At 52.8% G+C, this 25053-nt stretch overlaps 1 protein-coding gene across 1 annotated transcript; it reads right to left on the minus strand.

Moving 5' to 3' along the window:
* Positions 1-10342: 10342 nt before the first annotated feature.
* On the minus strand, positions 10343-20429 carry CFAP161 (cilia and flagella associated protein 161). The gene is made up of 7 exons (XM_026510582.4): positions 20302-20429; positions 19433-19522; positions 18626-18858; positions 17482-17566; positions 13606-13764; positions 11726-11799; positions 10343-11136 (listed from the first exon to the last, which is right to left on the minus strand). Exons 1-7 carry the CDS (start codon positions 20368-20370, stop codon positions 10920-10922), a joined length of 927 nt encoding a protein of 308 aa, XP_026366367.2. The 5' UTR covers positions 20371-20429; the 3' UTR covers positions 10343-10919.
* Positions 20430-25053: the final 4624 nt, after the last annotated feature.

Consider the following 25053-nt stretch of genomic DNA (forward strand, 5'->3'; position numbering starts at 1 on the left):
CGCAAAATCATGATCTCTTCAGCCCCAAGAGCCATGCATCACTTATGAGAGCAGGGAGGTCCTGGGGAGGGACACTCGTGAGCAGGGAGATCCTGGGGGGACACTCGTGAGCAGGGAGGTCCTGGGGAGGGACACTCGTGAGCAGGGAGGTCCTGGGGAGGGACACTCGTGAGAGCAGGGAGGTCCTGGGGAGGGACACTCGTGAGAGCAGGGAGGTCCTGGGGAGGGACACTCATGAGAGCAGGGAGGTCCTGTGGGGGGACACTCGTGGGAGCAGGGAGGTCCTGTGGGGGGGACACTCGTGAGAGCAGGGAGGTCCTGTGGGGGGACACCCGTGAGAGCAGGGAGGTCCTGGGGAGGGACACCCGTGAGAGCAGGGAGGTCCGGGGGGGGGGGGGCAAGAAGGCAGGGAGGTTCGGAACCCTTGTGGGTAGGAGCCAGGGTTGAAGGTAGGCATCAGGACCGGCAAGAATGAAACAAGACAGCCCCGCAGTGGGCGGCAGGGAGTGTGTGGAGAGAGGTGCTGGCTGGAGCGTGGGGGGCATGGCCACACAAGGAGTCACACGTGGGGAACCAGAGCTTCCTCCTCCGCCTGGTGCACACACGTGTGGTGGGGACCACACGCAGATCTAAAAGGGATACGTTGGCCACGTTCTGTGGACTGTCCCTTGTACCCCGACACCTGCGCCACAGCCAGGGGCTCGATGAATGAATGAGTACATGAACAGACCTCAAAATAAAACCATGTGATCGACACAGCTATTTTGCCCCCAATTTTTCCAACATATAGATATCAATTAGTCGGGCTCCCATCACCGTTCATTTGGCGCCCGCCGCCCTCGACAGAATACGATACAAACAGCCGTGGTTGTCAAACCCACGCCCATTGACACCCTTGAAACTCCACGTCATCGGGAAGCTGTAATGGGAACCAGAAAGCTTGGGGGGTTGAGAAAGACGTGGCATGAAAGAGGAGGCGAAGAGGGCGTAACTGGAAGGAACCCCAGCTTTCTGAAAAGCGAGACTCGCACAGCAGCGTCAATCGAGCACTGAGCCGAGCAAGGAGTGAGGACAGTGGCCCGCAGCCCTCACATCCCGATACCCTAGTGCACGGGGCCCCGGGGCAGAGCACAGCTGAGCCTCAGACCCCGAGGTCAGCGCTGCAGCTCTCCCAATGGCTGGTTCCCTGTGACAGCCTCAGGGCTGCTGGTCCAGGCCTTAACCCCCCGCCCCCCGAGTATGACGATCCATCAGACACTACAGAGGAGGTGGGGGGCTGGATCCGGCCCTAACACCAGCCTCAATGAAGCATTCCTCGAGGTCCTCGTGCAGCATCGTGCTTGGTCAGCACACCCCAGAAAGAACCTTCTGGACCAGGCTGGAGCCTTGCCCAGCCTGAAGGACCCATTGGGCCACTCGACAAACACGTGCCGAGCATTAGGGAGATGCCGGGCACTGGGCTGTTGGTAGGGACGCTGCGGTGAGCAGGACCAGGGAGTCGTGCCGGTGCCCATGTGTTGGGGTGCTGGGCAGGGGAAGGGGGCATCGAGGAGAAAGCACCTACCTGCCTCGATGCTAGGAGAGCTAACTGCAGTGCGGTAGGTCTGCACTCCCAGATCTGATGGGACTCTGGCCTGCGGGCAGGTGGTAACCACGCCTGAGACAGGATGTGGGATCGCTCTAGAGGATGTCCCGGAAGAGTAAGCAGACCTTGACAGGAGGAGCCCCACAGCACGGGGGATGATCCGGGGCTGAGAGCAAGCCTCGGGTTCGAGGAGGGACACATTTCCTTCAACAGGAGAGTCTAGGTAGGACCCCAGGAGTGGGAGATACCCCAAAGCCTCAGCAAAACCCTCAAGACAGACTGTCACCTGGCCATCCGTCAAGGCCGGAGAACTCAGGGGCGGGTCTCCCTGCAGTGCCTGTCAGGAAGAGACCGTCCCGATGTCCTGAACCCCTCTTCTCCCCCTAAGCGGCAGCCCCAAAGGTCGGACACCGCCTCATTAAGCTCGACGAGAGGACCTGCCAGGCCTCTGCCAGCGGGGACGCAGGTGCCAGGGAGGAGGGGAGATTGCCCTCTGCGGCCAGTCAGGGACGGGGCGTTACAAGGGAAAATCCCATTGCACCTGCTGAACAGTCTGCGTTGAACGGTTCAGCAACGTAAAGCGGTCCAAGGACGCTCTCCCACCGAAGGGACAGCAGAGTATTCATCCAGGGGTCGGGAAGGAACCAGCCCGCAGGACAGGGTGAAGGGAGAGGGAAGGACTCTGTCCCTGGCTTGCTCAGGGCTAGGGCCACATGGGAAACCGGAGGAGTAGAGGCAGGTACGAGGGGAGAGGGGGAGGGAAGAAGGCAGAGACGAGATGACAAAGACAGAGGTGGCAGGGATGGGCTCCGGGAGAAGGGGATCAAGAGAGCGAGAATGGGGGGGCGGGGAACTGACCATATGCCAACGCCCCTAATTCTCCTTCAGATGGGCCTCTCCCCTTGTGGCGTGACTGTCCCATGCGGTCCATGGTCCCTCTGTGTCCTGACTGCAAGCACCTGACGCTTCCTCACGGGGGGCCGGGAAGCCGGAAAGCCAATGCCCAGAGCCGCCCTCCGTCCCTGGCAGGTGGCGGTGACAGTCCGCGCTCAGCCCTCCGGCGAGTGCCTGAAGCTCACCCTGTCTTCCAGTTTCTTCGCTGGGATGGGTCCCTTGTGCCCCCTGTGTCCATCACCTGCTTAATCAGGCACTTTTCCTGACGTTCCCCCTTCCCTGCTTCACAGCACCCCCGATACATTCACGTCAAATAAGCCACTTGCATTCCCATTGTCGCAGGGTCCACTTCCTGAGGAGCCCAGACTAAGGCCCTCCCCACGCCCACATCCACCCGGTCGGGGTGGGGGGGCTCTAACACCTCCGGCTTTCCACCCCCAGCCATCTCCCTCAGGCCTCTCCTCTGTCGAATGTCCCTGACACGTCGCCATGTCCCTTCTGGGGCAGAGGGGAAGGAAGTGGAACCAAGAGGCCTCTCTTGCCACCGTCCCAGCTTCCCCCTGGAAGGGGGAGCTCTCGGTTCGGGGGATCCCACCAGCCCCCAGCGAGCCAGGCAGTGTCCTGGGGGGCTGCTCGCAGGCCCTGGCACTTCAGTTCAAGGGTGGTGCTGCTTCCTGCCCGTCCGTTTGGGAGCACATTCAGGAGACATGAGCAGATGTTTGGCAGATGTTCAACCTTGCTCACGTCAGCCAACAATAACACAGCACAGAGACATTGCAGGGAGGGCGGAAGGGAGGAGGCTCTTGGCCAGCAGCTGGGGACAGCCAGAGGAGACACCATGCCCACTGGCTCTGGGGGGGAGGTAGCGTTCCTCTATGACTGGCCAAGTTAGAGCACAGAGCACGCGGTGCCGGTGTCTGGGGTGGACCCTGGGTGGGTCAGCCTGTGGCAGTCCGCTCCCTGGCAGAGGCCAGGACCCCAACACTGGTACGGAGCCTGCAGAAGCTGCAAGAACTGGGGTCCTTCAGAAAGGGTAGGCTGGGGACCCACCTAACTAAAATACAGCCCCTGGCCCTCTCACGGATGCACAGGGGCATCTTGAAGCTCTCCCCACCGGACTGGGCACAGTCCCGATCTCGCTTGGCACAGGGCTCCAGAAAGCCCCTACAGATCAACAGAGCTGGTACCCAAGACAACCGCACCCACCGTCCACCTGGGCTCGCAGGACGCGGCAGGGTGGGGGAGCTCCCGGGTGCGCCAACGCAGTCTGCAGGTGCTCAGAGAGCTGAGCCTTTTCTAGAAGAGAGCTGCCTGTGGCCCCACCATGGGCTCCTGGCAGCTGCCAGCCCTTCTCCACGGCTCCTGCCACTGCTCCCCGCTGCCCGGATCTAGACAGCTCCTGAGCTGAGAGGCTCTCCTTGCACCCTGCCTCCCACTCATTCAGTCGTGCCCGGCAGGCTCCGTACTCCTGCCACCTCCACACATACACAAACACGCACACGCACACATATGCACACACACACACACGTGCACGTGCACACATTTAAAGCAGGTCTGAGTGTAGAGCTGGAATGCACACCCGTGGTCTCTCCCCATAGGCACTGTCGTGTGGACGGATTTCCAATCCTACCGGCTCTGGTCCAGCCAGTGGAAATGCCCTGAGGGTGCCCGGCCTGAGAGGCGCTGCTGCTTGGTGGTTAGGGCTCTGGCTCAGGATCCACACTCCCCTGCTGCGTCGTTGGACGTTGACCGGACCTTGCGTCTCCGCTTCCTTGCCTGCCCTCGCCTGTCCGATTCGGGTAAGGATGGTGCCCCCGTCACAGGCCGCGTGCGGGAATTCTTCCGGTTGGTCCGTGAAAGCGCGCTTACACCCGCATCTGGCCCGCGTGAGGGCTCCACGCCCGGCAGCCGTGCCACTGCTGAGATGCCCAGACTGGGGACCCACTCGGGGTGCGTTCTCCTGCCCTCGGGGAGCGCACAGTCGAGCCTGGCGGACGGAGAAGTGATTCAGAGGCGCAGGAGCGGCGGCCCGGAAAGGCTGCGTGGTGCGCGGTGCTGGGCGGTCAGTCCGCCTCTCCGCTCTCCTCCGCGGGCGAGTGAGGCCGGGCCACAGCTGAGCCTCGGGGCCCTCCCTCTGTGCTCAAAGAGGTTGCAGTCACGCGGAGGACACAGATGCTACTGAGCCAGTGTGCAGCGAGGCCGGGCGGCCCTCAAGGCAGCAGAGACGCACACCGGACGCCCGAGCTGCAGTGCTCAGCCCTGTTGTTATGGACAGAAGGGGACAGAAGGCTGGACGCTGCACGGGAGCCTGAGTGCCTGGCACGCGTGGTCTCACTCCATGTGCACAGCAAGACCTCCAGACAGGTGATGTGGGGGCCCCGTCTTTACCCCATGAGCCGATGGAGGCTTGAAGAGGTGTGGTGACTTCCAGGGTCCCACAGCTGGTTGGCGACCAGGGTCCCCATGGAGCTGTCGGCCCCGGAGCCAGGTCCAGAAGCATGATCCCCTCCTGCTTCTCACCTGCCTTATCTCATTGTGTTTGACCTTCTAAACATCGCTAAGAGGAAGTCAATAACCCAGCAGAGGAAGCCGGGCCTTGGCACCGAAGCCAGCACCAGAGCTCAGCGGGGCTGGAAAGGAGCCTCGAGGCCTCGGATCTGCTCGGACATCACGCTGCCGTCACTTAGGGAGGTTTCGGAGGCCAACGTCCCTGGGCCTGGGTTCAGAGTCCCGTGTCCTGGGGAGAACTCCAGACTTGGGTGGGGATGTCTGCCGGGAGTCCCAGAGGGGCTGTGCCCCTGGCAGAACCCCTCGGAAGGCATATGCCCCATGTGCTGTTGGGAAGGAATTGAACTGATACTCTGACCACAGCACTTTTATGGTTTTTTTCCCCTCTCTTAAAATGTGCATTTTTAAAACTGGAAACTCCCTAGTGTTTTGAAATTTAGCTCAACGGTTGAGCAATTGCTGGGCATTGACTTGTTTGCGTTTTTTCACATTGACCCCTTGTGGCCGCTCCAGAAAACTGCAAGACCAAAGCTGCAGGAGGGGAAGCAGGGTTCTTTCCCAAAAACCAGCAGCTCCCTGGACTCTCGTCCCAGCTGGCTTCCCTCGGGCCCATTGTGAGACTCACCAGCCCAGACCTGTCCTCCTTGTTCCCTGGCACCCAGTCGGGCCTCGAGCTACCTGCCTCATCCTCCCCGCTCATGGGCCATGGCCCTTCTCTGCTCCAGGTAGGTCGCCCCACCTGTAAGAGGACAGTGAAGGCCCAGCTGGCTGTGGTCCCCGGCTGCCTTCCAGTCTGGGGCAGAGAACACGCCCCCCCCCCCCAGTCTTCATCTGAACATATTCTGGGGTGCTTAGTGGATACTCTCTTGCTCTAGAAGATTCTTCACATAATAACCACCTGTCTTCCCTACAGCATAGTCTCCTCCCAGGAATGCAGCCTGGCTCTCCTTATGCCACGTTTCCATGACAACAGAATTTATATTGCGTTATTAGCAAATCTATTAATGATTCTAAATGGTTATTCTTACAAATAAAACAGCGATTTCCCTTTTTAAAAGCTCCAGGTGACAGCAAGAACAGTTGCGTGAAGTTACGAATGGAGAAAACAATGTTTCTCCCAGCTTTGCCTTTGGTGAAGGGAGATAGGAGGAAAAAACGAAATCGTCCGCTAGAACCGCCGGAGTGCTCTGCTGTCCCCAGGTTCAGGCCCTCGCAGACTCTCGCCGACTGTGATTGCCGACTCAGAAATGACCCTTTACTCCCCCTGTACCTCTCCCGTCCAGGGAACCCTCCTTTCTGGTCCCATCCCCCGCTCCCGCTCGAGACCACGGCGCAGTGACTCCTCGCCAGCAGCCCACACTCTGGCCTCCCCTTCCCGTGCCCAAGCCCCTCTGCCCCTCTCTCACGCCACGTTCCGGCCCAACTCAGCTGCCATCAGCTCGCCAAGCACATCCTGCTTTTCCCCAAGTCGGTAGCTTTGCTTATGCTGGGGTTTTGTGGAGACCCCTGTTGCTGCTTCTTACCAGCAGGAGAAGCCACTCTTCATCTCGTAAAGCACCACGTCCCCAGTTGAGGACCTGAAGGTAGGAACGCATTTCCTCCTCCTCGGATCCCCCGGGCCCAGCTCAGCACCTGGTGTGAAACAGTCAGCAAACTCTGTTGGGTTTGACTAGACGCACAAAGGTCGGCTGTGAACGGGAACGAAGTGAGTCCAGCCCTGGTTTGGGACCAAGCACAGTGACAGAGACAAGACCTCTTCATGGCTCAGACGCACACATCGCTAAACTCACACGTGAAGGCGGGGGAAGGGGCGCTGGGGGGGGGGGGCACACCCACACAGAGCAGCTGTTCCCCGTAACTGGGCGCTGCCAGTGCGGCCCTGACTGCCCCGGTCCCAGATGGTACCCTCTCAGCAAGGTGACCTCTGGCAGCCAGGAAGCGGCCGGTCCCAGCCCCCGGGCTGTCGGGCTGCTCCAGGCTCGCCCTGCCCAGAAGGTACAGACACCATCAGTCCTGAAGTTGTATTTGCTGCCAAGCACTTAGCGCGGGTTTGGTGGGGCCAACCATCCAGCAGATGGCCGCGTTGTCGCTGGGAAGCAGCTCCGTCCCTGGAAAGCCGCGTCTACACCGGGTCAGACATCCCCAGGCACTGTCTCAGTTTCCCAGCACAGCCACTCACCCACCTGTGTTCTGACTCTCAGGGATGGGCACCCTCTCCAGACCTGGGGTCGTCCTTCTCGTCCTCTCTTGGCCTTAATTCACCAGGGCACAGAGTCGTAGCGTTCTCTCTCTCTCTCTCTCTCTCTCTTCCCCGACCTCCACCCTGGACATCTCTCTCATCCATGCCTCCTGCCCCTGCCTTAGTTCAGAGCCTCACCTCTCCCCCCAGGACCCCCCCTACGTCCCTGCTGCTTCCATAATAATCTCTCTAAAGCAAAATCCTGCCACTTTCCTCCTCAAGCTCTTTCAAAGGCTGACTGTCGCCTTTGAGATAAAATTCGAACTCAATAATTCGATGCACACAGCCAACAGTGATATTCAAAACATTGGACAACCTGCCCAGTTTTTCCTGAATGTCACTGGGCACCAACCAAACCAAACAAACTCCAGCCACAGAGTCCTGACGGCCGCTTGCAGGGCCAGACGCTCACTCTTCGGCGGCTGGACTGTAGTGCAGGGCAGGGGTGCCTCCGGGGGCGCCTCTGGGGCTTGGGTTAGCAGCCAGTCTCCCAGCAGTGCGGGGCTATTACGGTGCTCTGCCTGCCAGTACGTCCTCGCCGGGTGTCTGTCGAGCGTCAGCGGTGTAGCCAGCCCGCAGGAACCGGCCTCTTGCGAAGGCCCCGCTTCTGGGCATGGCTCCAAAGGCCACACTTCAGGGACGTGGAATGCCCCCCACCCCATGTGCTGGAAGGCTCTTCTCCGTACTCCTGCTCCAGTGTCATCTGGTCCCTGGGCGTGAGTAATCTCCCTGCTCCCCCACGTCCTCCGCGGCCTGCAGCGCTCTGCCCATGAGCACGCTGGCGGTCTCCCGCTCCCCTCCCTCACTGCAGGCTGTTGGTCTCGGTCCTCACCCTGTCCGCCACCCCAGCAAGAGAACGGACACTCGGGGTGCGATCCACAGACCTCGTTCAGGCGAGCGGGTGAGCCCTGGGGCGGGGGGAGCCTGCAGTCCTCGACTGGGGCAAAGCTATGCAACATCACTGACTCTGGGGCATTTTCTCTATAAAAGCCAAGCAGGCGACACTCAGCACAAGCCCCCCACGATTGTCATTGTAAACCCTTCACGGTAGGTTGTGAGCACTAGCTAGACACACGCACACTTACCTACTTGCGTTTATAAATTTTACACATGTCCATTAAACTATTATGTATATTTATAAACTAACATTTTGAACAGTAGAAAACACACATTAATGCATTTTGAAGGATAGAAGAATGACACACATAGAAGTTCTAAGCTTTTCCTTTCACATCTCTCTGGGCTGTCTTGTGGGTCCCCGCACTGGAGGCCACTACTGAGATGCTGCGTGCCTTCCGGGCACTGTAACCACGTCCAGAACAGGCTTGTCCTGGGCGCCACTCTGCACAAAATCCTAGGTTTCCATCGGAAGCCAGATCAGATGCTAAAAGCAGATTATTCATACACCTGCAGTTACCTTAAAAGCACAGTGTGCCCCTATAGAAAAAATATATATATAAATAGAAAAAAGACCCCTTTATAGCATGCTCTGTAAGTGGGAAATAAATATCCAGAAGATAGAGGGTGGTGGGGACCAAAGGGCAGATGTGCCCCCAGTGGACGTTTAGCCACGTCTGGAGACATTTCTAGCTGTCACGAGAGGAGGGGTGCCACCATCATCCGGTGGGTAGAAGCCAGGGGTGCCATCAAACATCTCCAGGTAAATGCCATGCACAAGACAGCCTCCCGCAACGAAGAATTCTCTGGAGCAGACACCTGAGAGTGCCAGGTCCTCCACTCTGGCATAGAGGAGGGTCTAAAGGGCCTGACCTGCTCCAGTGCCACCCTCCGGCAGAAGCTCTGTGGTCATGAGCAGGCGACTTAATTGTACAAGCCCACTGCTACCCCTGTGCATGGTATGGCCTCATTCACCTGCCCATTCCTTTAGTCACGCAACAGGTGCTTCTCAGGAAACGGGGATACGGCAATGAGCAGCACCCGGTCTAACCCCGAAGAACAGTGAGGGTCAGTGAGGAAATTGATCGTTTGATAATGTGCTCGACAGACCCAAGGCAGCTGTCCGATGTGACGGCACGAGGTAACGGTGGGTCCGAATTCAGTAGTGCCAGTCTCCCGGCTGCTGGCTGCCTGTCACCCCGCTAAGAGGCACAGGGATGCCTTTTTCAGAGTTTAACGTCTCTAGATTTAAACGACTGTGCTTTGCCGTCACCTTCAGCCATTATTGACAGTAACCGCGGTCTTGCAAACTTGGTCAGCAGTTCGCGTACTAAAACCCGATGGTGGTTCTCAGGATGCCACTGACACGTGGCTCAAGGCAGCAACGTGAGCCCTGACGTTGTCTGGAAGCTTCCCGGGGGCACCTGTGACGGTCGGAGGAAAAACCCCCAGAACTGGTCCAGATGCGTGCAGATAGCTTGAACTGTTGAAGAACGCCTTTCCCCACACGGAGCCCCTGCCGACCTACTCCCAGTCCTGCTTTTGCACTAGGAGACACACAGGCGAACCGAACCCTGCTCACCTGTCAGTGCGCTCAGCCCAGACTGCACATGAAAATACAATGGCGAGTGTTTAAACATATTGTGAGCTCCGCTCCAAGGCACTCAGGTGAACATCTCTGGAGGTGCTCGGGCAGCTGCATTTTTAAATCCCCACCCCAGAAATTCTGACTTAATGGTGTGGCGTGCAGGTGGGCCTTGGGCGTGTTTCACGTTGTTCAGGGGATAGAAGTGCAGCCCGGCTGAGACTCACTGAGGAAAGCTTCCCTGACCACCCCCAAGGAACTGCTGCTTCTTCCTCCGCCTCCTCTCGCAGCGGGTCTCCACCTTGGCTGCATGAAATCAGACCAAGCCCGAATTTCTGGGCTGGGGCCCAGGCATCGGCAACTGCTAACATTCTCCAGGTAAATGCAATGCACGGCCAGGGACAGGAGTCACCCCCTGCCTCCTTAAAGAGGGTCGACCCGCATTGGCTTGAAGCAGCAGCTTTTTAATACACATCGACACCACCTGTGACTTACTGTCTGCCTCTTGGTGTATTTGCCTGTGAGACGGCCGTACGGTTGATCTTTACCTGCAGGGCTGGGGGCCTCGTCATCCCATGATAACACCTTACCTTACCCGTCACGGCGGCTCCACGGAGAATAACAGACGAGCAAATACGTGGAAGGATACATATTTATTTTGTCGGGAATCTTCTGATCACATAGGTGCCGCGGCTAGTGTGCCCGTTTCAAAGGTTAAAGAGATCGTGCACTTGGAAAATCATTACTCAATAGTGTGACAGTCAGGTAGAGGTCCTGACCCCCGCTAAGTCAGAGGTAGAAACAAACATACAAGGGGGAAGACATTTAGTGCCAAGGTCAGGCCACAGCTCACAGCTACACATGGTTGACTTGTTAATACACCGTGTGGGGGGGGGTGACAAAATCCTGTGTGGTTCTGACGGCTTTATCCCCCCCACACAGGGTCCTTGTAGAAGCCACTGTCAAATAGGATCTAAAGTTCTTTAGGAATTTATAGCCAACAAAGGGATATCATCTGTCACCTTCAAGTACCACTTAGGAGCGATTTCCGGAGCCACTTTTTCCTGTGTCCCAGACCCCCACCACGAGTTCACTAATCTTCATATAGCCTTGGCTTTAACATAGTGTTCAGGGACTTCTATGCTTTGCTTAAAAACAGCTTGGGGCACGACCTGGCAAAACTAGGTGTTTTTGAGGGCGCACAACTGAGGTCACTGCGCCCCGGGGTCCACGCCCTGTTCCGGGGCTCGGGTGTCCTGCTCCAGGGCTCGGGTGTCCTCCGCCTGAGGCTTGGGCACGTCCAGCATGGTGGACGAGTCTTTCCGGGGGTTCCCAGTCACCAACATCCAATGGTTCCTTGGCTTTTCGACTCTGTGTGAATCCAGATCCGTGTGAGCGGCTACCTCCGCTTCCTTTCCAAAATACGTACTGGGGCAAGAAAGGGCGGACACGGGTTGGAAATGGAGTAGCGGCTCTGGGTAGGTCACTCTGTCCACCCCGCCCTCCAAGCCCTGGCCCCAGCAGACTCGGGCTCGGGGAGGGGGGGCTCTACGATACATGTTTGCCGGACGTTTGACCCTGCTTGGCCAATGAGGAGGGACACTGGGTCCCTTATAGCTAAAATCCTCTTGTCGGGGAAGGACTTGTGGGACACAAGGGGCTCGGGTAGGATTCGTCACACCTTCGAGTCCTTTGTGACAACACCTCATCACCAAAGGACTTCTTGTATATGTGGCCACACTCTTTGAATCGGGCATCTTGGGGCGCCTGGGTGGCTCAGTCAGTTGAGTGTCCGACTCTTGATTTTGGCTCAGGTCATGGTCTCAGGGTTATAAGATCAAGCCCCATGTAGGGCTCCACGTTGGGTGTGAAGTCTGTTTGAGATTCTCCCCCTCCCATTGCCCCTCCCCCAAACCAAAATAAATAAATAAATATAAATAAGTAAATCGAGCTTCTTTGCTTATATTCACAGCCCCTTCCCTATCCGCTGCATTTTGCCGAACCGAGCAACACATACCTTAAGAACAGGTGTCGGTGGGCTGCCAGTCCCCGATTCGTGTGGCAATGATTGATGAGAACTTTTGCATTTGCCTTTAAAGATGAAGAGAGTGTGTTATTTACATTATGAGCTAAGACCTCCAATCCCTATGGGCAAAAATTTGGAAATACACTATATATTCATTTAAATGTAGCTTTAAAAAATAGAGATATGGAATAGCCTAGAAGCCAAACCATAACGGATCGATTACATGCACCATTGCAGGTGCCCACAGGATGGAACAGCCTAGAATCACTCAGAGCCATGCTGGAGAAGAGCTTTCAGAACATGAGATATAATCAGTGGTGTTTTTAAGTGGAGAAGATAAGGATATTGCTGATGTCTTATTTTGTTAAAAAGAATTAAAATAAAATAAAATAAAAAGACATGCATGGAAAAAGGCAGAGATGATAGACGCCAGCGGCTTTCTCAGGAAGGTGGAATTACTGGTTATTTTCATATTACTTGTGCTTTTCTGATTTTTCCTTCAGTGAGCAAATATTATGTTTATAATCAGGAAAAAAATACATATTATTTCAAACTCCTGGCTCCTGGAAGCTACACTCTGTGCGAAGAAGAACAAGGCGGCCCCTGCCTGGGGACCAGCCCGGCTCTCCCAGCAAGGCCCTCACTCTCCGCTGGGACCTACTCAGCTCAGAGGATGCCCACATCCGACCAGCCCACCTACAACCACGAAGGGTCAGAGCGCAAACAAGACCGTTCGGTGATCTCACCCGAACACAGAACACGCCTTGTCCAAGCCGCAGATCACCTGACATCTGCCCCTTCCTGACTAAGGCCAGGGGGAGCCTGGCTCAGGCCACCCTCCCACCGCTAAGGTGGGCTGAGATGCCAGTCGCACGATTACCCCCGCTTCCTGACGGCATCAAGAGCAGAGCCCCACTTCCTAGGAAGCTCCCTAAGTCCCCCAACCAAAGCCCAAACTCTAGGACGTGTCCTCTGTGCCACCCGCTTCCTGAGACGTGCCCCTTTGTGCACCTCCTGACCCCAGCAGCAAGCAGGGAAGCTCACGTGTCCAACCCCAGGGGCTCCCAGCGGCTCTGGCTGGAAGGGACTGTCAGGGCAAGGTGGCGAGGACAGGTATGAGGCTCCCAGTGCACAGACGGCAGCCGTGCGCACATGAGGCCTGAGCTAGCAGAGGGGACAGAGCTGCTGGCCAGCCCAGTGCTTTCCCACAAGCCCGGCCATGACCATGACGACCAGGAACGCTTGGGAGCCGCTGGGAGCCAGGCACTGGTCTAGCGAGCACAGTGAACGCACCGACCAAACCTCATCAGGCAGATACTAGCATCACCCCATTTCACCCAAGAAACTGTGACAGTGATGGTTGAATTCATGGAAATGGGAAGCAGGTTCCAGGAGGGCAAAGCCTGGCAAAGACCAGCGAAAGAGAGCAGACGTGTCAGGCATGCTGCAGTGTGGACCGTGGGTCTATCGGCCACACCAGAGGAGAGACCCTGCTGAACCCGTGTCCACCTGCAGAGCTCGGCAGAGAAGTGCACTGTGCCGGTGGGTGCCAGGGGGCCTGGAACTGGGGGCCCTTTCTGGGTGACCACCTCGGCTGGCCCACCCTTCCAATCCTTGCCCGCTGCAATTCCACGCTCTCCCCGTGACTTCCAACAACCGCTCGCTCTGCATCGGCCAGATACGTCTGGAGCAAAAGCAAAACCTCTGGCCCACCCAACCCGCCCTCCTGTGAGGACCATGCCTGGGGCTCCAGTCCTGCAGAGCCCAAGCTCCTGGGAAAGTGCCCAGCAGTGAGAACGGGAATGAGAAGCCCCGCCCTACAGACTGGAGTAAATCACACCCACAGAAGGGCTCCCCGGGGCTGCGCTCACCGGCACGGGGAGGCCCTCATACTCCAGGCGGAGCTGGGGGTCCAGGAACGCAACCTGCCAGCAGTTCAGGTAGGAGGCCTCATCGGTCAGGTACACCTCCTGGAGCCAAGACTTCTTGGACGACTTCAGCAGGGTCCTGTGGTCACTTGATAAATACAACTGAACAGGACAGCACGCGGGTGAGCTACGTCGCACAACTGGGGAAGCAAACGACCCGCCGGCCGGGTGTCAAGTGCACACAAGTCGTTCCGGAAAATCCCCTTCTTGCCGACTGCACGAGAACACTCAGGTTCCCTCCACCTTAGAAAAGTCATCTCAGAATGCCGAGCCGACTGCTCCCGCCCCCCACATCACCTCCACCGCTTTGCCTTCCTTTGTACACCAAACCCACACCCTCCTCCTCATCCTGTCCCGGCTCCCCCTCCTCCTTTTCAAGGCTCAGGCCTGCAGCACTGTTTCCCTTCTTAGCAATAGTGTTGCCTGAAACTGTCATGTGAAGTGAAGTGTCCTCACAGCCGACATTTGCTGTGTGCCCCCGAGGGGGCCCGCACCCCTCTGGAGCTGATGTCCACACCTGCGACTTATTTTGGCCTCCTGTAACTGGGCCAAGAAGCACCCCATCCTGCAGAAAGGTCGGAAACGTTAGTCGCTTGTGAGCTCTTTCCTAAGTGAGCTTCACCCTGAAGCTGGAGGCTGTCCCTGCCTGTTGGGTAGGTTTTCACGTGCAAAGCTGTGCCACCAGGCGCTCGCCCTGGGGAAGGCAGAGATGAGTTCCTCTCTTCAAGGCCTTTCCTGACAAGCAGGAGAGTGACAGAGGATGGGACTGGAAGCAGCCGTAAACTCCTGTAAGGTACGGCTGGCCAGCAGGGGTGGGGAGAGCTGCAGGCAGGCAGGGAGTGCAGGACAGGCTCTGGGGAGGAGGCAATGTGGCGCCGGGAGCCTGAGGGGCTGGCAGCACGTGGACAGGGAGGGCTAGACATACCACAGAAGGCCTTAAATGCCACCGTGAGCAGCAGCGCTAAGCAAACCTGAGCCCCCAGGGCATCAATCTGGCAGCGTGCGTCTACTCTGTCTGAGGTCGGGACCAACTAGAGGGGTCAAGCCATGGACGCCTGGACTGAGGTCCAGGCATTGGGGATGAAAAGACAGGCCCAAAAGCACTATGAAGGGAGAGCCATGGGCTCTCGGTGATCGGGGCGATGTCAGTGAGATCCGGGGCTACTGGAAAACCAGGACTTCAAATGGCAAAGAGTGTCCACTCAAACCACAAACTCTGCTTTGTTAATGTAAAGAAAAATAGTCATGAATCAGGAACAAATCTGGAAGGCCGGTATTTTTTAATGAATGCTTCAGAAGCACTTGCTAATTCAAAGACAGGAACGGAAATAAGAGAATTTGAGAATGGATGGAATCGTCGTCCCTTGAGAATGAAAGCACCGTCTACCCCGAAGTCATAAGAGAACCAACTGGAAAATGATTAGAAATAATAAGAACGAGGGATTTCATCAGAGGCGAGTCTGAACACTTCTTCTATCTTTGTTGCAACTAACTAAGGGTCTCCCTACAAGGAGCGTCTACGATAGAAGATATGGGGGGGGGGGCAACTTGAACGAGATCAGAGTCAAATCCACGGGAAGAAAACCACAAAACTTTACTGAGAGATAAGAAAGAATAAATGAATAAATGGCAAACATCTCAGAAGAGTAAGTGTTGTGAAGCACTGAATACGTGAATTTACGTAATTTTCCAGCGTCAATCAAAATGCCATGTGATTTTTTTTTTCCTACAGGGAAAAGAGACTTGCAGCAATAATTACATTTAACTGAGAGGTTAATTCCTAATACAATTCAAAGAAGTGCAATGAGAGAGAACTAGCCCAATAAGCTGTCAAAATATATTATCACATCATAAAGTATAATTCTAGAAAAAAAATACACAACTTGAGTGGAAGGGGTTAAAACAGGAAGTTCAGAGACAGCAAGCAGTATGGGCAGTGATGCCAAGGGGGGCATCCCGTGTCAGTGAGGAAAGGAGTAATTACTCAAGAGATGACAAAGGTGCAGCTAATTAGTCATTTGGGGGAAATCGCCGGTCTGCCTAGAACCTTGTATCGAAATAAATCTCACGCAGGTAAAGAACAAACGGAGCAGAAGTTAAACTTCAGACATCGAGAAGTCAATACAATTTCTTGTTACGGCATCTCTGGAGCAGACCTTATAGGGCTCTGAGCAAGGGAAGGAACTACGAAGGAAAACACGGATACGTTTTACTCAAAAATATATTAGAACAACCGTGATTTAAAAGCCCAGCAGCCGGGGCGCCTGGGTGGCACAGCGGTTAAGCGTCTGCCTTCGGCTCAGGCGTGATCTCGGCGTTATGGGATCGAGCCCCACATCAGGCTCCTCCACTATAAGCCTGCCTCTTCCTCTCCCACTCCCCCTGCTTGTGTTCCCTCTCTCTCTGACTGTCTCTATCTCTGTCACATAAATAAATAAAATCTTTAAAAAAAAAAAATAAATAAATAATAAAAGCCCAGCAGCCAAAAAAAAATAAAATTAAAAAATAATAATAATAAAAGCTAAGTAGCAAATGGAAGGAAACATTATCAACAAAGTGACAAAATGTTGTAATCTATCGAGGGTCAGACCCACAAACACAGATCAGTGCGCAGGCAAAGGACAGAGCATTTGTAGGAGACAAAGATGGGAGCGTTAAGGACAGTGTTGGGGGGGGGCGGAAGAGAGAGAGAGAGAGACCAGAACTGGTGTTTCCACATGTTGTAGTGCTTGTAACTTGCCCTGTGTTTTGAATCTGTTCTGAGAGAACAGAGTGTAAAAGGAAATAAGCCAAAATGTGAGTAGTGTTAATCTCTGGATCACACAACGGTGATTTACTCCCCCTCTCTCACCAATATGGTATTTTCTCTAATTTCTACATTTAAAATCAGGCTGCGGCTTACCATCTATGGTGTGTAGGGGCTTAACTGGCAACGCTGATTTCTCCTGGTGGCACAAAAGGTAATAATGCTGCCTCATACAGGCATGGAAGCTTTGATTCAGTGAGAGATGGTAAGTGGTACCCATCCTGCCACTCGACAGCGGAGCGACTTGCCCCAAAATCACCTGAACTCGTGCCTCAGTTTCCCATTGTAAAATTGGGGTAAAATAGTCCCTAGCTCAAAGACTTATTTGGATGATTAAGTGAGAGAGAGAGAGAATGTGTGTGTGTGTGTGTGTGTGTGTGTGTGTGTGTGTGTGTGACATGTAGTAAGGTATAATAATCCCCTTTTTATAGATGAGAAAGACTCAAAATAAGTTAAATGATTTATCTGAGGTCCCAACGCATAGATAGACATCTCAGCTAGAGATAGACCCAGATTTATCTGATTCTGTTATCCTCCTAATCCCCAAGGGGAAGAAAAAGATCAAGTTTAAAAAAGAAATAAAGTAAAAAAAGAAAGAAAGAAAGAAAGAAAGGAAGAAAGAAAGAAAGAAAGAAAGAAAGAAAGAAAGAAAGAAAGAAAAAGAAAAGAAAGCTTCAGATAACATACCTTGCTAGCATTGGTGACATTGACAGCTGTCAGATGATTAATTAATCCACTCATTAACTTACAGGTGGAGGTGGCATAAAGTTTTGCTTTTTGTCAGCTGCATTGCAAAAAGAGTTTTCACTCTCTTACTCCTTGGCATCTAAGGGTGTATTTTCGTCATTTGAAAAGTGAGGAGAGAAGTGGCCCAAGAGCCGCGGGCTGACGCTCGAGAAGCCAGAGGTGGTGCACACACCTGCCGAGTCCTCTGTCCACTTCCGCAGGTGGCCACGAGCCCACATGGAGACGAAGACCCCTGGCCCACACCACCACGCACCGTGAGGACTCACCATTCTGCCTTCAAATCCTCCCGTTATCGCGAGGCAGAAGTTCTGTCCGTATCTAAGGACTTGGCCCATGGCATTTCTGTCTGCACTGTCAGGGAAGAACAAGCATCATGTCAACTCTCTCCATCAGAATCGTTCTACATTCTAGTTTTTTGCATATGCAGTTTTGTTTATAATCAATTTTCTTGATAATGTGTATTCACACATATTAACTGATTAAGTAACTGAACATTTTCAAAATGGTCATTTCTTTGGGTCTCCAAATCCAGCTGGCACCCTGTCCCTGTTCCCCCCATAGCCAGCGGGCAGAGCATCCCGTCTCTGTGAGCACATCCGCTATCCTACGCTGAGGGATTCTGGTCAGGTGCGCGGACAGCTTTATAAAGAGCCACACCTAATCAGGTGTATGCACTTAATACAGCCTTGCCTCCTGAGTCTTCAGGACACGGAAGCTGTGGTCAAGTTTTAGTTGCCTTGACATAAATTATCAGTATTCAAAGGAACCCTGAATTAAAGACTTAAAGGACTGGCTATATACTTGTCATTGAAACATTGCTATCATTATTTAATTAACAAAGTAAAAGCAATACTTTTTCGTTGTTATTATGTATCTGTTCCCTAAGGACTTAGTTGCCTATTTCAAGATCTCAAGTACATTTTTAGCAAACTATTAATTATAAACTAACAAATCCCATGTAGTGCCACCTTGCGCCGAGCTATCATTGTTACAAAAATAGCAACATTAAGAGCAAAAAAAACACTCAAATGAGCTCAGAGCATCCAGAGATGTTATCAGGAAAACCCAGCTTCTAGGCAGAATATGATTTTAGTTTCCTAGATCCAATACTTAGGATTGAAGCATTTATAACTGAACACAAATTAGCAGTTATCCTGACGCTTAAGGTGAAGGGCGTGTAAAGGCCGCCGACAGCAATCCCCAGGGGAGACAGACAGCAAGATGGGAGTGGCTGGGGACAGACAGCAAGATGGGAGTGGCTGGGGACAGACAGCAAGATGGGAGTGGAAGACAGAGAGTGTCCTGTCACTTTCACTTCCAGGCAGCACTGCTCCAGGCCTAGGGCTTCCCGAAGCTCTAAGGGAAAACATATTTATGATAAAAATGAGCGGAAAATTAAAGTATTTCTACCTCAAAACGATAAAAGTGTTTCTGCCAACTGGGATCCTGGTTTGAGCCGCGCTCAGGCCACAGGGGACCTGTAACTCGTCACTCAGGTGGGCTGTGATCTCATCCGGAGTCACGCACAGGCTCAGGTCCCCGCCCAAACACCAATCAGCTTCCGTCTCAGGGTAGCTGGGATTCACAAGCATCACTTTGTCGCCACAGTGAACGTATCCGTCCTCAGTCACGGAAAGCTGCATCTACAATTTAAACAATTTCTCAAACAGACCATGCGTGTCCTCATCAGCCAGTGTCGAGACCACTGCCTGACGCACCTTCTTTCCTTCACTGTCGAGGACCCATTTCAAGAGGGGTCATATCATTCAGATGACTTGTGATAACTTGCACTCCCTCAAGTCCTTCATCCTCTTCCTTTTCGTGCTGCCAACCGCCCTCCCACTTTGCCAAAGTCCCTCCCAAATCCCGAATGAAGTAAGAAAGGTGGTGAAAACCCACACGAGCTGAGCCATGATTAACTCATTCAGACTCACTGGAAATGTCTGCAGCACGAACTACAGGGTGTTTTGCAGACTCTTGTATTGATCCGCTCATTTCTTATTTTGGAAAATGCGGGTAAACATAATTAAGAGCAGATTTCTCCTATGTTTCTAAAATCTTAGGAAATTTTAAACATTGTGGTTTTCAGATCTAAACGGGAAAAAAAAACCCAGTATTTTTCAAATGATAATTCATTTATGGAACGTTTGCTTGCTTAACATACACTCACACTTAATTCGATAGGATTTTGAAAACAGTGTTTGAATTTAAAATTACCGGTCTCAAAAGATTCTCTTTGAGTATCCTGTTTCTCTGTATGAGAAGCTGTCCCTTATCTCTCTTCTCCAAGAAGTCCTTCATGATCTCCTGGTGAAAGAAAAAAATGAAGGAACCCCAAAAGGTTAACAATGGTCCTGAATTTACAGACCCTGGTAGCTTACAGGTCAGAAGCACATCAAGCTGAAAAAGCAAAATTTGAGAAAAAGGGATGCGAGCATCGTGGGAATGGTGGAAATTGCTTCCACTTTATTTTAATATTTTTACTTCTTTGTAGAATGTTTGAAAAAAATGAGAAAGACACTCAAAAAGAAAAAGAAGCATCACCCTCGAGTACTCCATCCAGAGACAATCATAAATAGCATTTGGAGGCCATGTGTCCCCAGCAGAGGTCTCCCCTGGTTGTCCACCCCCATCCCCACCCCCCCAGCTAGACGGATACGTGTTGGTCCCTCGCCTTGTCTGAGTGTAATGTCAGGGAAAGGGACACCACGGGGACGCCTAGGAGGGTGTGTGTATGTCGGGGGCGGGGGGGGGGGGAGTAGGGCCTCCACGTAGAGCCTGCCTCCTCCTCACGGACCTCAGCCTCTAAAACCCTTAAGTCTGTAAGGATGGAAGGAAGTTGGTGGGGCTCTGGTCTCAGGAGGAGGCACGGAGTTTGAGAGACCAAGGGACCGGTAGAAAGAGTAGAAGGGTGTGAGACCTGGGTTTGTGGGACAGCAGGTGAACTTCCTGGGCGTTCAGAGCCAGGTGGGATGTTAGGGGTATCGGGCGTCTGCTGGGCGAGACAGGAGGCCCGGGCCGTGGGACTTGGGGCAGGGCGGGGATCTCTGAGCAGTGGGCGGGCCGCGCCGGCCACACCTGCTTACCTCCTCCAGGTAGATGTCTTCGTTCCAGTTGCCCATTCGCACTCGCGGGCCATACAGGTTCTGCGCCATCCTGCCTTCCCCGCCAGCAGCCAGGGAGCCAGCTCCCCTCCGACACCTGCCTTGTTAGCGTGCCTCGTCGCCATGACAACAGGCTCAGGGCGATTGGCCAGGTCCCGGGCCTGCTGGCCAATCAGGGGCAGGACGGGAGCCAGGGGGCGCTGGAAGGATGGGGGGAGGTGGGGGCCGCGCACTCGGGGTCTGCAGTAGCTTCCACCGTGAGTTCCCTGAATTTAATTCCTATGCGGGGCATGTGGACAAATTGCAAGCCTCAGGCTCCATTGTGCTAAAAGTTTAAAACATTTTTCTTCCTTCCTTCCTCCCTTCCTCCCTTCCCCCCTCTCTTTCTTTCTTTTCTTTCTTTTCTGAATCGAGACGAAAAAGGTCCTGCAAGTAAAGCATCCCTCACTTGTTGAGACAGCAAAGAGGCGCTTCTGAATGGAAGCAACTTAACTAAAACAGTGCATCCTCCATGCAGAAATTTGGAAACCGAAGTAACATGGAGGGAAGAGGGAAGGGAGAATGACCACGTCAGTGCCTCAGAAGTAAGTCATCGCGTGTGAGCATCTTTCCTGTTTACGCGGCTGAGGCAGTCCTATCTCTACGGGTTCTAGAGCATTCCCCACCCCCCCACCCCCCACCCTGGGTCTCCAAGTGACAGACAAGCCTGTGGATTGCAAAACTCTTGATAAAGCTAGAATATGCAGGAGCCAACGTTTTTTGGTTTGGGTTTTTTTTTTTAATATTTTATTTATTTATTTGACAGAGAGAGAGGAGAGCACAAGCAAGGGGAGCAGGACAGGGAGAAGCAGACTCTCCGATGAGTAGGGAGCCCAACGCGGGCTTGATCCCGGGACCTTAGGATCATGACCTGAGCCGAAGGCAGACACTTCACCAACTGAGCCACCCAGACACCCCCCCCCTTTTTTTTAATGCTGCAGCCAACATTTTTAAAGCAGTGTTTTATGATTACGAGGAACAGGCAGCTGTTTTCGGACTACCTGGAGCTTGATGCTGATGGAATGCACTTGGTAGTTGACCTTGCTTAGTGTCTACGAAGACAGCACAGACATGAAGGTCATGCATCCGTTCCTCCCTCCAGCAAGCCCAACGTAAAAAGTGAAGATAATGCATGAAAACAAATCACCGTAGGAAGAATGGGACGAGTGGAATTACAGATGCGCTGATGAAGGGCCATAAGACTACAAGGAAAGCTTCATTTCTGCCTCGGGGAAGTGAGGGAATGAGAATCAGGCAGGACGCCCCGGGTGGCAGATGGGGGGACCCTTTGCAGCTGGCCTGGGAAGGGTCTCAGCTGCGGGGCTGCAGCCCCGGGTACGGATGGGCCGTTCTCTCACCCTCGTGAGTCTGCCAGCTCCGCCAGTTCTAGGACACTTCAAAAGGCGAAGTGGGACACAGAAGGTCACGGAGTGACCCGCTAAAACTGCATTTGCTAAATCAAGACATGGAGGCTCAATGAGCTGGCATGTCATCCAAGTTCAAAGCGCTCAGAGTTGCTCAGAGTCGCTCAGGGCAAAGACTCAGCCGGGTCTTCTGACTGCAGGGTTCACGCTTTCTCTAAGTGCTTCCACGTTCCCGGTAAAATCGCGAATATCGCGAGGCAGCTTTGGTCTCCATGTAATTTAGCAGCGTTCTCGGGAGCCGTTATTTGGGAAGACCTTATACTGAGGGAGCTTCGCTCTCATCTCCTTTCCTCGCACCATTGTTGGGAAATGAGTTACATCGCTGGTCATCACAGGCCCAGTGAGACACTATCTACATGTTGCTTTGGGAAATGGCTCTTAAATAGGTCAGGAGAAAGATACAACCACACGATTGTGTAATTACAGACGCACTTGTCTTTGCGGATGGTCTTTGTTGTCTCGGGTGGGTGCCGCGTACCGCCGGGTCTAAGCTGCCGCCCAGCCCCCTCTGTGCTTCTGTAAGGCAGGCCTAGCCACACGTTCGCTCAGCGTTTACTCACCTGCTTATCTTGCCCTCACTTTGTAAGGTAGTTTACTGGACGCAAGATCCTTGGTTACGGTTTTTCCTTTCGATGCTTTAAATATGTCATCTTCCTGTCTCGTGACCACCACTGTTTCTAGGGAGAAGTCAACATTCATCTCATCGGGGTTCCGGTGCGTGTCTGTGAAGGGTCATGTGAGGGCTGCCCTGCTCTCAAGACGCTCTGTGGCTTTGTCTGTCGTCACTCGACTATGGTCCTGGGGGCCTCGCCTCCCATCCAGCCCACGTGGAAGTCATTGAGCTGTCTGAACGTGTAGACTGGGTTTTTTTTTCATCAAATGTGGGATTTGTCATTATTTCTTTGTATATCTGTCTGCTCCTTCTATCTCTCCTCTCCTTCTGGGGCCCCGTTACGTGTGTGGGGGCACTTCGTTGTCCCACAGTCCTCGACGGCCCTATTCATTTGTCTTCCTTCTTTTTCCCTCTGGCCTTCACATTGCCTCATTTCTGTGGCTTTATCTCAGGTCTCGCTTTCTCTTAGGCCACTATATTTGATGAGACATTGCTGTCACATAATCCTTACATTCCATCTTCATGGTTTCCCTGAGTTCTTTGAACATATTCTTCATTGCTTTGGAGTCTTTGCCTGCTAAGTCCAACATCTGGGCCCCCTAAAAGCCTGCCTTTTCTCCCGAGTATGGGTCACATTTTTCTTTTTCTTTCTTTCTTTTTTTTTTTATTTGACAGCGAGACAGCCAGCGAGAGAGGGAACACAAGCAGGGGAGTGGGAGAGGAAGAAGCAGGCTCCTAGTGGAGGAGCCCGATGTGGGGCTCGATCCCATAATGCAAGGATCACGCCCTGAGCCTAAGGCAGACGCTTAACTACCGCATTACCCAGGCACCCCGGGTCACATTTTTCTATTTGTCGGCAGGGATCATAATTTTCTGTAGAAAGCTAGACATTTTCGGTAATGTGGTGTCACAATTCTGAGTACTGATTCCCCACCCGTGGTGCCTGTTGTTTGTGAGCTTGCTTGGGAATCTGGTCAGTGACCTTGGCTGGACTAGTTCAGTGAGACATATTCCCAAGCAGTGTGTGGCCCTCTGATGTTACCATTGCGGGGTACAGCCTTGAGCAGAGTGCACTGACCCCCCCATGACTCTTAATATGATAAACAAAGTACCATCAGGGTACCATATGGTGCCATCTCACTACTTACAACACAGGTGGATTTAAAGGTCAGGTAATAATAACAAAATGCTAAACAAACATGCAAGAAGGTTTTTTCCCTTAATTTTCCTAATTTTTACTTTCATTCTTGAAAAATTATATAATGTTTGTTTTCTACATAATTATAGAAAATGTTTATTGGATAACCCTTGAAACTCCTCAGAGCTACAGTTCGAACAGAAATGCACTCATGCCTTTCTGGCCACCATAAAATCTGCTCGTTTTTTATTTAGTTGTAAATATCCCCTTGAAATCAGGCCATGGTTCCCTCCTCTTTACAGTTACTGTGATCTTGACGTAAAGCAGGCACGTACTAGAAACGTAGTTGCTCTTTCTTTTCATGACTCGACGAGACTCTTGGAAAAATGTAATTGGAACCTTTTGTTCCTTACTTGTGAAACATCTGGCAGGAAGAGAAAAGCCGAAGAACCACTTGGACACGATCATTTTTAGAAAAGAGAAGTAGGACAAAGTTCATATATTAGGACAGAGAAATGAGAGTTATGGTCTTAGAAGCCAGTCACTTCCGGGGTTCCAAGAATAAGTTTTAAAGTCCTCACTGGACGACAAATATTGTAAGTCATCCTAATATAGGGGGAAAATGGGATTGATGCTCCTTTCACTCAGCTTTGTGAGAATTACTACCCCTGAACCTGGATTTTCTTCCCCAATAAAAACAGGTTAAGGATAACTTCACTGCTAAGTCTCGGGGAAGCATTTCCCAGATGGTCTGCAGTGTGTTAATGGACACAGAGAGGGAAGGGTTCTGATGTCAATATACTTAGGTAATGCTGGGGTAGAGACCCATCTTGATAGTAACCCTCCTTGGGACCTTCGCCTTTACGGTGTCACCATAACCCTGCAAAGGAATGACGACCCATGGCGTTACCCAAGCTGATTTCAACATGGAATCCTTTTTTAAAGAATCTTCTTATAAAACCAATGTTTTTGACTGATTCAGAGATTTCATGGTGCCCAAATGACATAATAATATGAAAAACAGGTAGGGTTTGGCCATGCAGATGAAAGAACCCAGGAAAGCACTTTGCAGATGGGGGAGGCAGGGTGAGACCACTGTAGAAACAGAGACTCGGGGAACATCTAAAGGGCCAGAGAGAACACGGGGCAATGAAGCTGGATGGGGGTGGGGTGGTGAAGGGCCTGCAGCACCAAGGTGGGAAATGGGGATTTTCTTCTGATAAATAGTGGAGAGCCACTGCAGGTTCCTGAGGCAGAATCGACCCCCGGCAGAGCCCAGGCACGCCTCGGAGATGTGCGGAGCCCCTTCCAGACCACTGCCATAAAGCGAATATTGCAATAAAGTGAGTCTCATGAATTTTTTGGTTTCCCAGGGCATATAAAAGTTATGTTTACACTATAGTGTAATCTATTAGGTATGCAATAGCATGATGTCTAAAAAACAATGTATATACCTTAATTTAAAAATACCTTATTGCTAAAAAAAAAAATGCTAACCATCCTCTGAGCTTTCGGTGAGT

This window comes from Ursus arctos, unplaced genomic scaffold (assembly GCF_023065955.2).
Source record: "Ursus arctos isolate Adak ecotype North America unplaced genomic scaffold, UrsArc2.0 scaffold_28, whole genome shotgun sequence".
Classification (NCBI taxonomy): Eukaryota; Metazoa; Chordata; class Mammalia; order Carnivora; family Ursidae; genus Ursus; species Ursus arctos.

Bases quoted from the DNA above. Each gene is read 5' to 3' on its own strand.
- CFAP161 (XM_026510582.4), bottom strand. From the start codon at position 20,370: ATGGCGCAGAACCTGTATGGCCCGCGAGTGCGAATGGGCAACTGGAAC. The intron at 17,567-18,625 runs GTAGAAATACTT...CTTCCCTGACAG, and splicing joins AACACTTTTATCGTTTTGAG to TGCAGACAGAAATGCCATGG. The intron at 11,800-13,605 runs GTGAGCGCAGCC...TCATCTTTAAAG, and splicing joins ATGAGGGCCTCCCCGTGCCG to GCAAATGCAAAAGTTCTCAT.